The sequence below is a fragment of the Heterocephalus glaber genome, unplaced genomic scaffold (genome assembly GCF_053883595.1).
Source record: "Heterocephalus glaber isolate CG9 unplaced genomic scaffold, H.glaber_assembly_v1.0 deba00001662, whole genome shotgun sequence".
Classification (NCBI taxonomy): Eukaryota; Metazoa; Chordata; class Mammalia; order Rodentia; family Bathyergidae; genus Heterocephalus; species Heterocephalus glaber.
In genome coordinates this window covers 13551376-13566440 of record NW_028258403.1, presented here as the reverse complement: position 1 = coordinate 13566440, position 15065 = coordinate 13551376, and the positions used below count along the sequence as shown (strand labels likewise).

General features: G+C 36.0%; 1 protein-coding gene across 13 annotated transcripts in view; it reads right to left on the bottom strand.

Moving 5' to 3' along the window:
• The window catches only part of Akap6 (A-kinase anchoring protein 6), a 642973-nt gene that overhangs the window by 278051 nt on the left and 349857 nt on the right, over nucleotides 1-15065 (bottom strand). For all 13 annotated transcript variants that reach the window (XM_087197081.1, XM_087197084.1, XM_087197080.1 and 10 more), the window contains one exon: nucleotides 6498-8258. In XM_087197081.1, the coding sequence (XP_087053207.1) occupies nucleotides 6498-8258 (1761 nt within the window). The remainder of the gene's footprint in view (nucleotides 1-6497; nucleotides 8259-15065) is intronic.

Genomic DNA, 15065 nt, shown 5'->3' with positions numbered 1-15065 from the left:
AGACTTCTAATTTATTGCATTTTGGGGGTCTCTTTGTTTATATCAGCTTAGCCTATACTCCAAAATACCAAGAATCTTTTTTTACTATTTCCCATACATACCTTGAATATTCTTGTTCTCAACCTTCATCTAGGCAAAAAGTTCTATCATTCTTTATCGTTACTATTTAAATTCTACTCACCATTCAAGGCCCAGCTCAACTATTCCTTCTTTTGTGAGGCTTGGTCTAGCTATATTTGTTTCCTTTATTCTGTTTTCCCATATGACTTTCCACAAGGGAGTTATCAAATACATAATAAGAACAGAGCCTTGAAATATGTTGCTATATCTTCATCAAGTTTTAAGTCCAAACAAAATTTCATGTGATGCACAGTAAAAGTAAAAAACAGTAGTCAGAGATCCTATTGTATTCCACCTTTATGCCTCTTCTTGAATAATCATATTTGCACTGTCAACTCATGTTCAATCTATGATCCTTTAGGACTCCTGAATCTCCTGATTTTAATTACAAAGTTGAGTGTCCCCAATTTCTTAAGAATCTCACTTTTTCCTTGATATTTAAATTAGATTCTAGTTCTTTACCTTGTATCTAAACAGCTCCCTGACTTTCTGGATAGATATTTCTCACACTAAGAAATACACTGTGAAGATCAAAGGTGCAAGCTTGAGCAGTGATGAGGAGCCAACTCATATTACTATCATATTAGGAATCTGATAATTTTTAGAACAGTAGAGGCAGATAAAAAGAAGATACTCTCCAAGAAAATTGGTGCAGAAAGTGAAAAGAAGGTACAGAAAAAAGAGTAAAGAAAAAGGAATGGGAGAGAAGATGTAAAGCAGAGAGGATACAGAGACAAGAAGACTAACAACTTTGAAGGACAGAAGTCAGCATAAGAGAATGGCACTGCAAAATGCAATACCAGTGAGGAAAAGTAGAATCACTTATAATGCTTCCTGTCTGATGCTCCTAAAAAATCATTATCACCTCTCCACAACAAACTGCCACTCTACCAACATGAGGAAGTATTAGTTGTTAGTTGTACTTGGTATTACAGAAACATCAAGGCAAAAAAAACTAACATAGCGAAACCTTGAGTATAAAGTACCAACAGGGTGAATGAAGAAATATATAACTGTGTTTCAAATGGGATTTCTCAAATCAAATAAACAATGTTCAGACAGGACTTTAAAAATTAGTGACCCCAGTATTTTTTTAGAGACAAATTCTATAAGATGACTTAGCTCTAACTTTGGAGCTATGTCGTAAGAAAGGCTAAGATGAAATCCCTAAAAGATAAGAGGCAGACATAACCAAAATTGAGATTAAAGAAAAAAGAACACAAAGACTCAAAACTATAAAAACTCCTAGAATAAAGTGGGAAAAATGATAATACTGAATTTGGCATCAATTTCTTGAAATGGCACCAAAAGCACAGACAACAAAAACAAAAATAGACAAATGGGACATCAAACTTAAAAGCTTTTGTGCATCAAAGAACACAGTCAAATGTCTATCAGCAGATAAATAGGAAAATGGTAAACAAAATGTGGTATGTACATATAATGGAGTATTTTCTGGCTTTAAAAAGGAAATAAATCCTGTCACATACCACAATAAGGATGAAACTTGAGGACATGGTGCTAAGTGAAATGAGCCAGTCACAAAAAAATAAATACTGAATGTTTCAACATAAATGAGTATTTAGAATAATCAAAATCATAGAGATAAAAGTAGAATGGTAGTTACAAGAGGCTGGAGAGGAAGAGAATTGTTGTTTAGGGGTATAGGGTTTCAGATTTGCAAGATGAAAAAGCCCTGGAGTTGTGGTTTCACAACAATATGAGTATATTTAATACTAGTAAACTGTACTCCTAAAATGCTGAAGATGGAAAATTGCATGTTACATATTTTTAACCACAATAATTGAAAAAAGGAAGGAAAAAGAAAAAACAGAACTTGGGAAAACACAATTTTGAGATAATTGTCACTATCAGAGTGGTGACACTGATGTGTCAATGTACAACTAGATGAAGGCTGAAAGATAGAATACATCCTGTCTGGACTCATTTTACTGTGGAAAAATAAATGTAAAAAATCAGTTCCAAGTTTGTTCCAGACAAAACTCCTTCGACATTCACATAACAGTAGACTGATAACTTGTCAGCTTCATCTTCTGACAAGGAGCAAGCACTCAGCTAAGTATCTGCTGCTCTGAATCAAAAATAACTTATGTGCAATGACATCCTCCGCTGGTAGCAAGCAAGTTAAAATTGGGTTATAGATGTCTCTGGGACAAAATGCAACAAGAACTAAGTCACTGGACTATAGTTGAAATATTAAAATCTGGCATTTGAAGACATTTATATTTCTGTGGAGAAATGGGCTCAGCTATGTCATACATCCATCAATTTGGTTTCACTGATTCCACCCTAATGCAGTCATATTTCTAAGACAAGTTTTGAGAATTTAGTTTGAGTAGGAAGCCTGTGATGTGAGAAGTGGATCTTGCTCTACATCTCAAAGGACTGATCTTATGAAATGCCTCACTGAGTTGGCACCACCTAGCATTGCATTCTGCGATACATTCTGGGAATCATATAACTGATAACCTGGCATCAATAATGTCCTATTTTGGACATGGGGCTACTTACTAGGGAGTTCATTTTTATTTAAGTCATAAAGAAGTAGCCATGCTGTTCAATTACTAAGCTAGTAGTAGTTTGTGGGCTTTGTAAATAGATTTTAGCCACACATATGATTTTTGGCTATATTCTCTGGCATATGAATATAATCTCAAGAAGAAAACCAAGTCACCTCTAGCATCTCAGTTAGAATCACAGTCCTTAACACTTAGCAGCTATGTGACCCTGGGCAAGTCATTTGTGTTCAACTTCAGATTCTTCATCTGTAAAATGGGACTGATAACAGATTTCCCACAGGGTTTTATATAAATTAAATGAAAGAATTTATTTCAAAACCTGCTACATAATAGCAGAAATCAGAAATTATTTTCCTTCTTTCTTCCTTAATCAACAACAGGAATTACTGAATTTTGCTCTGTATAGAGCCAGACAGGAAATATTTTAGTCATTGAGTGCCTCATAGTTCCTGTAGCAACTACTCAAGTCTGTCTTTGTAGGACAAAATCATCCATAGACAATTAGCATGGCTGTGTTTCAATAAAGCATTATTTTAAAACAGACATTAGGCTAGATTGGGCCAATGATTGGCTATAGTTTGCTAACGTCTGTTACTAATACCACATGTGTCTGGATATCACGCTGTTAATTTTTCACCATTCTGTTAGTTTCCATCCACTCCAGACATGTATTTCCCTTCTTTTTCCGTATTACTTTTATTCTATTTCTTGAAAATATCAGAACAAATGATTCTGGTTTAATGGCTGGACTTATTTTTTCACATTAAATTTTATGCCTTGGGAAGTTCCCATAGGGGGTGGGTACTTAAGACTCGAGTCATTCAGTTAACTTATCTTCAGAGAAGGTTTTAGGTAAATCAGCCAGACTTAAACAAAAAGTCCCTTCAACCCTTACAGAGATATGAGGAAAGATACCATCCTTTGGAAATTCAGAGTTTACAAAAGCACTTTCATTTATTTGTGAAGGAAACATTGCAACTTGGTTCCTAGTTTTATACATACTGCTTAATAAATGTGTTTACATTTTCTTGTGTATGTGTAATAACCATCTTATTAAATGTCTCTTTCTCTTTCCATTTACTGAACACTGGAGTATCCTCTCTATGACTGTCAGCCTGACTGGGTTAAGAGATGTCTACCAGATAAGTAAAGCACATTTCTGGATGTGTCTGGGTGGGTCATGAGGCTGTGACCATGGGGACTATACTGGTTCTAGCTCTTTTCTTTCTGGTGCTGTTCCTCTGCTCTGCTTTCTAGCTACAATGAATTTCTTCTACCATGCACTTCTTCCTTGGAGCCAGCTGACTGTGGACTGAACCATCTCAAACTGTGAGTCAAATAAACCTCTCCCCCTTCAAGTTGTGTATGTTGGGCATTTGGTACACTGTATCTCTTCTTGATCTCCATAAATGGGCCTCTTATTTTGTTCCTGACTCATAACTGGGTTACAACTTGATTCTGTCATTGCCCCTCTTCTTTTCTCTATATAGTCTTATTCTCTTAGGGAATTTATGTATTCTCAAGTCTTTATATAGTGGGAAGAATAAAGCATATGGAGGCTTAAAGCTTGGATCTATGACTTATGGGCTGTGCTGCATAGGAAAAGTGATTTCATATCTCTGAACTGGGTTTCCTCCAGTCTAAAATGGAAGTTCACTCATTTATTCAACAGTCTTTACTGAGCACTTACTATGTACCAAGCACTGTTCTAGTACATGAGATTCATTAGCAGACTAAACAGATAAATATATCTGCCCTCAGAGAGCTCCTATCCTAGCAGAAGGAGATGGACTAAAATTAAAAACACACTATATAATAATACTTTATAGAATAATAGAATGTGATAAAAGCTGTGAAAAAGAAAAAAGATCACATTATATCTTTTAAAAGATGATCAGGTCAAGATAGGTTTCTCTAAGAAAGTAATTTTTGAGTGCAAAAACTTAAAAGAGGTGAAGGAATTTTAAAAAGTGGGCCGTCTGATGGAGAAAATGCAGACAGGGAAACTGACTAAAGGTCCTAAAAGTCGGAGCATGCCCAGCACTTTCTAAGAACAACAAAGAGCCCAATGGGAATGGAGGAAAATGGGCATGGGGAAGAGCAGCAGGAATTAAGTTCAGAGAGGAAATTAGACCAGCCCACCTAGGACCTCTGAATGCACTGGTAGCAAGACTACAGTTTTTACAAGCAGTACCTATTGATCACTTCTATGGAAAGGCATGGGAGCATTTAGTCAGTATGCTCTAGAGAAGATGGCCTGTTCTTTCTTGATTTGTTTCCTTAACCATGAAATAGGGATAATATCAGCATTGTTGTGACTACTGGATTCATAAATACTTTATATATGTTGATTATTAATAATATTATTATTTTATATTTAACTTTTTCTTCTTTTTTATGAAGCCACATTTTCTTCCTCCTGGTTATTCTGTCCATATGTACTATACCTTCATCTGCTCTTAGCATAATACTGGTCTTAGATAGTGTTTAGCAATGAGCAGATATAAAAAACTGGGATCCATAGGGGTTGCACCTATATTCTCTATCAAATCTGTATGGTTCCTAAACACTTTGTTTTTCCTTGCTCTTACAGTTTTCCAATGAGTAAAAGTTGCCTCTTTTAGGGAGGCAACATGATGCAACAAAAGAGAATTGGACTAAGAATCAAAAGATATGGGTTTTTCAGCTTTTCAGGCAAAGGAGTCTCTCTGTCCATTTATCTACCTACCTAGCCAACTATTTTAGCTGGGAGAAAATAACCTAATCTTAGTAAACCTCTGTTTCCATCAATAAAAAGAGAGATTAATCTGGCATGACCTGCCCTCTGCTCATAACAGCTTTGAAAATCAAGTTTAAAAACATATCTGGGGAAAAAACACATCTGGAAGAGCTTTACACATAGTAAAGTGCTATAGAAATGATACAAGGCATGATCATTTACACATCACTGAATAAAAAAACTGAGTAACAATTAAATTAACTGGATCTATTTCAAATAGCATTCTGGAAAAAGAACTATTATCACTGATTGAGAGTTATTCGTTTTGGTCATGTTGTCTCTTAAAACTATGGAGCTCAAAACTGAGAATTTTGATGTCTATCCTCAAAGAGTTCATCACATCTAACAATTTGCTAAAAGTAAATATTTACCCAAAATGTCAGTTTCCCATCCCATATCCCATGGGTACTACACAGTATATAAAGATGGCATGGTTATAAGCAAGAAGTCTAACAGAGAAAGGAAAGAAAAATCAAAGATTCCCAATAAATTAAAAATATCTTGTCTATTTCAACAGGAAGTTAGTAGAGATGTAGAAACTACTTTGATGTCAGAACAAATGGTTCAGAAAGCACTGAAGGCAAATGGAATATTCCATTTATATGTTCCTGAGGTACTTGTGTGTGGATGGCTATTGTTCTATTTTAATTTGTGTTACATCTAGGGCATTTACCAATCATTGGAATCTCTAATAAGTTTAAGCAGTATCAACAGAGAATTCTATACTAGGCAGGGAATTCATTAATCTAATGAATTGAAAAGGGCAGGTCCTAGAAATGCATATATCAAAATGCAATGATATCTGTGCTCTTTCATTTCTTTCTTTTTCTTTTTTCGGTACTGGGGCTTGAACTCAGGACCTTGTGCTTGAGAGGCAGGCTCAGTGTCACTAAGCTAAATCCCCAGCCCCTCTTTCATTTCTTTCTTTATGGAATCAGTTAGGTTTATCAAAAATAGTAACACATTTGACAATGGATGAAGAGGAGTTGACCTTTTCCCAGGATTATTTCCAAAAATCAAGTAAGACCACCTTACCATTCAGGTTATGACCATCTTACCTCTATTTTTTCCCATATGGCTTCATAGTTGTCTTGGTGTTGAATATCTTGCATTAATTTCTGAATTAAAGCTGATTTTGTAGCAGAATGACTGTCATTTTTCTCAGAGGATGAAGCTCTCTCTGATTTCTCATCAATGTATTTTTTCATGACAGAGTGGGGCATACACAATTCCTCATCAGAAAGAACGTCACTCAGGGGCCCAGATTCAATGCTCTCCCCCAGGGAAGAGGCTATGTCACTGGACGAGCTTGGAGATACTCTTCCTAGCCTTGTGTGCTTTTTCTTGACATGGTACATTGGATAGATCTCAGAATCTGAATTCATTTCAGACAGTTCCCAGTCATCAATATTCTGAATAGTTTCTCCTCTGGGTTTCTGAGGCAGAAGTTTTGTTAGATTTTCCAATTTCAAAGCTAACACTTCCGTTTGCTTAAGATGAGAGGGCAGTGCTAAATATTCATCAGAGCCATACCAGGCCTCCACAACCTGGCCATTCTTGGTGATGTGACTTGGAGATGAAGAGTGAACCTTTTTGCTTTTGTTTTTTGCTAGAAGGGGTATTGGAGACATGATATTGTCTGAGTCAATAGAGCATTCGCTGCTTTGAGCAAAAGGTGGCGAAGTGGATGTTTCCAATTGCACTGGCAATTTGCCATGCTCAACTGAGGATACGGAAGCAGAATCTGTTTCTAGCCCCTCTACAGCCTTGGAAGTATAAGAAGGCATTCCATTCGACACTACTGAGCTTTTCATGTTTTTCTTCGTGTTTTCAGTTTGCTTGCCTGAACCAGTTCCCCTTTTAGGTGTTCGGCATGGAGACACCTCTTCTGAGGTCTTGTGTGACTTTTTAAGTCGAGGCTCCTCTTTATGGCAGTCATTAAGCCTTCCCAGACTAGAAGAAATTTCTTTAATGTGACTTTTGATTATGTTTTCAAGATTCCCAATCCCCACTTTGTGTAAACATTCATAGGACTGGCTGGCAGCAGAAAGGCTGTGGGAATAGGAAGACTGTAACACCAGGCAAAGCTTTGATCGGTCAGGCGGGTATACTAATGAAGGGGTGCTTCTGCTCAACTCAGGATTAAGATCAACCTTCTGCTTCTTGCCTTCATTGCCTCTCAGATCATTTGTAAATGTAAATTCCTCTTTAAGGAAAAGCCCTCTTTTTGGTAATGTGGGCTGTGTGGGAGAGTCCTCATTATAATTAAAACAATCTCTGATGGATCTCTTGGGGGTTATATTTTCACAAGGAACAGGCTGTTGGTTCTTTGTACCAAGATTTGAGTAAGAATTGGATTCTTGCTTCACAGTCTCAGGAGAGGGTTGAACAGTATCTATCACAGCTTCCCCTGAAGATGACATCCCTGATGTTAAGCCTGCCTGATCTTCAACTGTAGAAGCACTGTTTTCCTCACATTCACCTTTGTCCTCTGCTGAGAGAGATAATTGAGATGGCTCTTCAATGACTGCTTCACTGCAGTTGGAAGGGATGGGGTCAGCAGCTACTGTAAGTAAGCCAACACTTCGGATAAGCTCAGGGAACTCCTTCTCCATTTCACTATAGCTCCAAGAGTCAAAGGGTTTGGTTTTGACCTGGCTAGAGGTCATGTCACCCAGGCTACTGAGCAAATCCTCGCTTGGACTGTAGTCAGACAGTTCAAATGCAGTAATACCACAATCTAGAGACAAGTAATTCTGTGAGCATTTGATGGTTAACTGTCCTGAGTCATCCACTTCTGTTAAAGAATCAAGCCGGCCCTGAAACAGACAATGGCAGTAATATCAGTAAACGCAACATCAATTATTCTCAACTACTGTTCAAATGAAGTTTCAGTAGAGGTCATTATCACTGCTTTGACATACAGAGAAGCATATTAATCTATTATCATATTGCTTTACATACACTAGGCTGTTCTGAAATCTTTAAAGATTTTTCTTTAATCTGGAACACAGAGCTTTAATACAAATAGTCAATCTCAAGCCCAAAATACCCATTCTTATCTTAATTTCCTAGTTTAAAAAGTGCATTAATCCTTTAATAAGCATGTCTGAAATAAAGACAAGTAAGAAAATTTCTGAGAACAAAGTAGTGTAAGAGTAAAATCTGCAGGAAGGGCTGGTTTTTTTCTGTATTTTTTGCTATCCTTTCAGTACCTATCACTGTAGATGCTCATTAATATTTTAAGTAGAATAATTAATTGTGCTAAGCCAATCCTGTTAAATATATATTCACAAATCACAGGAAGTTTAATACTGAATTTGCAAATGTGTCACAGAAATAGTTCAAGACCAGTTTTTGTTTGGCTCCACACTTTCAAAGTACACACAAATAATCCTGCAAAAAGTTAACAAGTGTCAAAACATTATCATCTAGCCCCATCTCCCCTACTAGTATATATTAAATAAGTGCCACCTCCCTATTATTTATAATTCTAAGTAGGCTGGTTTGATTTGAAATCCATCCATGATATTTAAAAACAGCATTGCAAGTAGGTATTTTAACTTTTTAAACTTTAATTGTGTGATTAAGGTTTTTGTCCCATTGTTCAATATAGTTTATTTCCTTTTTGCACAGTACTGGGGATCGAACTCAAGGCTTTATACATGCTAAGAAAGGGCTCTATCACTGAACTGCACCCCAACCCTTCTAACATACTTTCTGATACCACACAGCAAACAGAAAGATTTTTGATTGATGATATGTGATAAAAAGGCCCCTGCAATACTACTATGCTTACCAGGCTGAAGGTAGCCTACTCTAATCTAGCCCCTTAAGAAATGAAGGAAGGAAATATAAAAGTAAAATTTTTTATGGCCCCCAGACCTCCACTTTGCTGAAGAAAGAATGGTATTTAGCCTACTGAAGCCAGGTCCCATATGGTTGCTGGACCACGCCCCTTTCAACCAGGTTATCCAAAAACCTGTCCTCACCAGGATCTTATATGGGGTTTTATTCATTTGTTTGTTTTGTTTTGAGAATGTTTTCTCCCTTGCTTTTATCTCCCACTCATCTCACTCTTACTCTAAAACATTCAGATAAACAAATAATAATGATAAGAAGCTTCTTTTAACTGTGCTTGCACAGCAGGCGGGAAACCACTGAGCTAAATCCCCTGGCCCAAGCCTCAATTTCTTTATCCATACATGGGGATGGCTGATTCTTATCATTTAATCCTTCCAACTTCCTTCTGGGGTCTGTACTATTGTGTTTTTTTGTTGTTGTTGTTGTTGTTGTTGTTGTTTTAACTAGAGTCTGAGAGAAAAGAAGGTACACATGAAGCTCATTACACCATGACCATGGGCTAATCTACGCTTGGACCAAATCTATCTGACCCAAAGCCCAAGTCTTGAACATTGGATATTATTTTTAACTGATATATCCCTTCCTCCAATTTGTTTTCCACACTGCCACCAGAGTAACCTTTAAAAATTGCAAATTTGGTGCTATTACTTCTCTATTTAAAATTCTTCACTAGCTTCCTCTTACTGTTATGTTAAAAAAATCCAAACCTTTCCAAGGCCAGGCATGAACAGCCCTCCTTCATGCTACTTTCCTCTCCATGGCTTCATCCAACCACTGTATCTTCCTTTTGGTTTCTGAATGTAATATAACATATTCCCTCCTGCCTCATGGCCTTTGCACATGCTATTTCTTATTTTAAAAGCACCCCACCTATGCCCCTTAATGATCTGACTCTTCTTTTCTCCCTGCAATCTTAGCTCAGGTTTTCACCTCTTTAAGATTCCAGACCCTCAGCCAAGTCAGAATCTTTTATTGTAAGCTCTCAAATCTGTGCTTTTTTTCCCCATAAGCACATATCTCAATGTAAATAAATACTATTTGACTATCTAACTAATTTACTCTCCCATTGTCCGTAGACACTATGAGAGTATAAATCATACAGAAGAAGGTTGACTGACCAGGGTACCAGCAGCATTTATCAAACAAATCTGTGGAGACTGAACATCAAAATCTTATCTGCTAAATGAATGAAAGAATGAATGATGACATTTTGAAATGTCTCTCTTTGCCTTCATGTAGCTTTTTCCTCTGATTAGACACTTTTAGTTGAATCCAGTTATTAAAAGTCTAACCTTAAGAGTCTAATTCTGAGACTAGCACTGATTATGTGACTATAAGCCAGTAGTTGCCTCCATCTATAAAAAGGAAATGGTAAGCCACATCTTAGAGATGTTGAGAGGCTAAAGGAAACAATATATGTAAGACACAAGTCTGTTACATGGATGAATGATTAGTGAATGTTCATTCATAACTTACAATATATTATTATATTATTATTTTTAGTAACAGAGTATATGAAAGAAGAAAGTTTTCATCAAGAGGGGAGTTACCTCTAATGCTAAATTCTGCCAAAGTAAGAAATCAGTATTAACTGCCAATCTCAACAAAAGTTATCTAAATAGAATTAAGATACTTCTGTGCTTCACACCTGGAATCTTTAATAACAAAATCAGAAGCCCAAAACACCAAGGAATGAGTCAGCCCAACAAAAGTTATACTTTGTGCAATTTTAAGATACTAACAGTGAGATTCCTAATTTAAAAGCAGGCTGCTTTTTTAAAAAATTCTGTTAATTTGGTTTTTCATTACTTAGAAGTTACTCTTTTATATAAATAACATTATAAATGAAAATAATATTATAAATTGCAAATTCCAGAGCTAGACTCTAAGACCTATTTACATTACTAACTAGTTGAAATTTGCAACATTATTTTCTATTATTTTTTTCAGTTACTATATTGCAATACCTTCATGATGTTAAAGGAGCACTAAAGAAAAGTGTTTCTATGATGAGTAGAAAAAATATATTTTTGAGAGTTGAGGTAACAAACCCCTGAAAGTACCAACCACCTGCTTTTCTGCAAATAGGAAATACTATGGTCCTAAAAGTATACTTAGTCCCCATTTTGGTGGTCATAGTACATTAAGACCAGGGATACTACCTTGAATAATAGGTGCTCAATTAAAAAAAATGTTAGATGCTATAATTCCAGCTACTGAGAAGCCTGAGGAGGGAAGACTGCAAAGTTTGAGGCCAGCCTGGGCAACTCAGTGAAACCCTGGTTCAAAATAAAATTAGAAAGAGCTGAGATGTAACATAGTGGTGAAGCACTTGCCTAACATGTGCAAGGACCTGATTTCAATCCCCAGTACCACAAAATTAAAAAAAAATGTTAGATGAATATATCGAATGTACACATGAATATATGAATATGTCTCAAAAAATAGAATATGATTGGCTTTTCCTAAAACTTCAGGAATCTCTGGCCAGACCACAGTTTAGAAAAGAAAATACCATATTCAAAAGCACTTAATGTTTCAAAAACAGCCCCCTCTGATTCTGTTCCTAGGCAGGCCTACTGTCTTAGCTGAGTGATTTTTACTCAAGGATGACTATTTTTTACTGTTACTTTTTAATGTGGAAAACAAACCTTCTCAGAAAAAATAAGCACACATGACACAACAGTCTTTCATCATATGGAGATAATTTTAAGAAAAGAAAGTTCGCTGAAGATTGCCACAGCAGATGAATAAAGAATTGTATTACTTAAAAGACTGCTTAGTAATATTAATATTTTTATTCCCATTGCTTCTTTCTTGACCATTTTCCCAGATATTTTTCTGATACTAGTAACCCATAAAGTCTCAGTGCGTACAAAATTATGGGATGAGTACACATTGGTTTTACTGCCTTTTTAGTTTCAGAAATGTATTTGTTAGTGCAGATAGCTGTGTCAGAGCTGCCTAGGAGTGTCTCCACTCAAATACACCTCCATTTAATATGTCATGAAACAGCTTTTTGGATGAAGGTTATATTTTAGGGAGGTAGTAATTTACTCACTTTACTGATGAGTAATTTACTCACTTTATTACTGGCTTCCAGCTTGTCTCAGACATCAAGAAAGCCCCTCCACGAGAACATTTTTCTAATTTGAAGCAAGAAATTTTCTTTGTTCTTCACCTATAATTAATTGAAGCCTAGTTCTAAATGCTTTCTTAGATCTTTCTTTGTAACACTGTACTATGTTTACCATTCACTGAACACAAACTTTAATACTTATAATTTTAGATCTCTCTCTCTTAAATGACCTAAGAGTATATCAGCATCCATTGCTACTTAACAGTCATTTTTGTGCTCCAATCTGGTATTCTTGCTGAGATGAGAGTTAGAATTTCCTTGTTTTAAGTATAGACACATTTTTAAAACATTGTATTTCCCTCTGTCCTTTAACTCTCTTAATCTCACTCCATGATGTTTTATATTTTAATTCCTAATATAAAGTGTCATACCTCTTACCAGAATGCCACACACCCTAGAGTCCTCAAACCAGATGAACTAGACCAGACTCAGATTCCTTTCTGTTCTACCATGTTAGAATTCTATAATTCTGAATGCATTCCAGAAAGCAGCAGTGGACTGAGAAGAACAAGTACAATGGGTAAATGTGAGGCAAAGTTTTATTTCTGATGGACAAGAGGAAAAAATACACAAAAATCTTTCAATATTCTTATTTATATTAATAATTCCTTTTTGTTTGTTTGTTTTAAGCCTTTTTATTTTGAAACAATCAGACTTACAGAAGAATTGCAAGCATAGCACAAAGAATTCTTGTATACTCTTCACTCGTCACCCAGATTCATTTATTTTATCATCTACCTATCATCCATCTATCTAAAATCTCAGCAATAATGCTGCATTCCCAAACCCATTCAGTGACCAATTCATAAAATTTTTATAAAGGATATTATTCTCTTAGAGAGCCACAGTACAAGGATCAAAATCAGAAAAATAACACAGGTACAGTACTATTATCTAATCAGCAAACTCTGTTGAAATTTCATTGATTTTGTATTGCTGTTCTTTTTAGCCAAAGGAAAGAAAAATTCCCCCAGGTCTGGGACTCAGCCCAGGGCCATATATTACACTTAGTTGTCCTGTCCTTTTAGTCTCCTTTAATATGAGACAGTTCCTTGGTCACTTCTTTGTCTTTCGTGACTTTAACATTTTTGAAGCATACAGATTATTTCTTCTAAAGAATATCCCTGTTTGGGTTCAACTGATGTTTTCTCAAGGTTCTAGCACCAGGTTCTGTGCTGTGGGCAGGAATACATAAAAACAGTTTGTGCACTTCTTGGTAGGTTGTATCAGGAAGCGAATGACATCCATTTGTCTAACCATCGGTGATGTTTATGTTGATGGCTCAGTTAACACTTGTCTGCCAGCTTTCTCCACCATGAAATTACTATTTTCCCTCTGTAGTTAATAAATATCTTTTGAGGAGTTACTTTGACACCGTGTATGTGTCCGGTCTCTCCTCACACTCGTCTTAGTGGTTATTTTTATCAGAGACAATTTTAACTCCAGTGTGTGCCAAATGGTGGATTTCTGATTCCATAATCCCTTCTGCATTGTCAGTTGGTGCTCTGCTTACTGTAAGGAAGAGCTTTTCCTTCTCCTCACTCACTTGCCTGAATGAACTCATGGATTCTTATTTGATTCTGTGGTTTATAGTCCATTGTGATCACTGTTGATTTTAAAGCTCAAACAGCCCCAGCGCTGGCCATAGGAAGCCTGTCAGTCTGGTTGCATGTCCCTGTCAACCTTGAGCAGCTGAGTGTGCTCATGCTGTGTGTGCGTGTGTGCCTGCCTGTTTTCACTTATATTAATAATTCTTAATAATTTCCATTTTATACAGGCTAAAATTACGAATCAAATATTTTAATCTCTATGATTAATTCCCAGGCCACCCACCTAAAATAGTGATATCTCCCTTTTACACACCTTAGACAGTGATCACTTGCATTTGTCAATTTAATTCAACCTCTCAGACATTTATCCATAGAAATACAAATTAGGTGCTATAGGAGATACAGAGATTAATGTAATCTGGAGCTAAACATTATGTAGTCCACTTTGTCTTGACTAGCCCATGATAAGTGCTATTGGAGGAATGCACAAAACACTCTGTTTGAGTGTCCTGGAAGGACCAATATATCCCCGTGGGGAAGGAAGTATTATTTAGGTAAAGTGCTTATACCACATTGTCAGGTACATAAGTTCTCATCAATGTTTGCTATTGTGTTCATATTAATTATTGAGAGTTATCACTACCTGTGTGACATTACCTCTCTCTACATCAGCCTGCTTTTCTGTCAGATGGATACAGTAAAAACACCTTGTAATGAGAATAGCAGTACCTGCGCTGCCTACCTCTCAGAAGTATGTGCAGATGAAACAAAACTATCAAGGTGATTCCTAATATTTGTTACTCATCTTTGAATGCCTGGTGCCTTATATATAACAGGAAATCAATAAAAATTGAGGAAAGATAGAAAGGGAAGAAAGATGGAAGAAAGGAAGGAAATAATTATTAAAATAGAATAATTAATTATTCCTAGATTTACTTTTTTAATCATTTACTTAACCACAATTAAATTCAGTTTTTCATCTATAAAACAGAACTATTCTTAATACCCCTTTCCTTCCTTATTAAATGAAATAAATATAAAGTACTATCTCAGTGTCTTGAATATAGAAAATT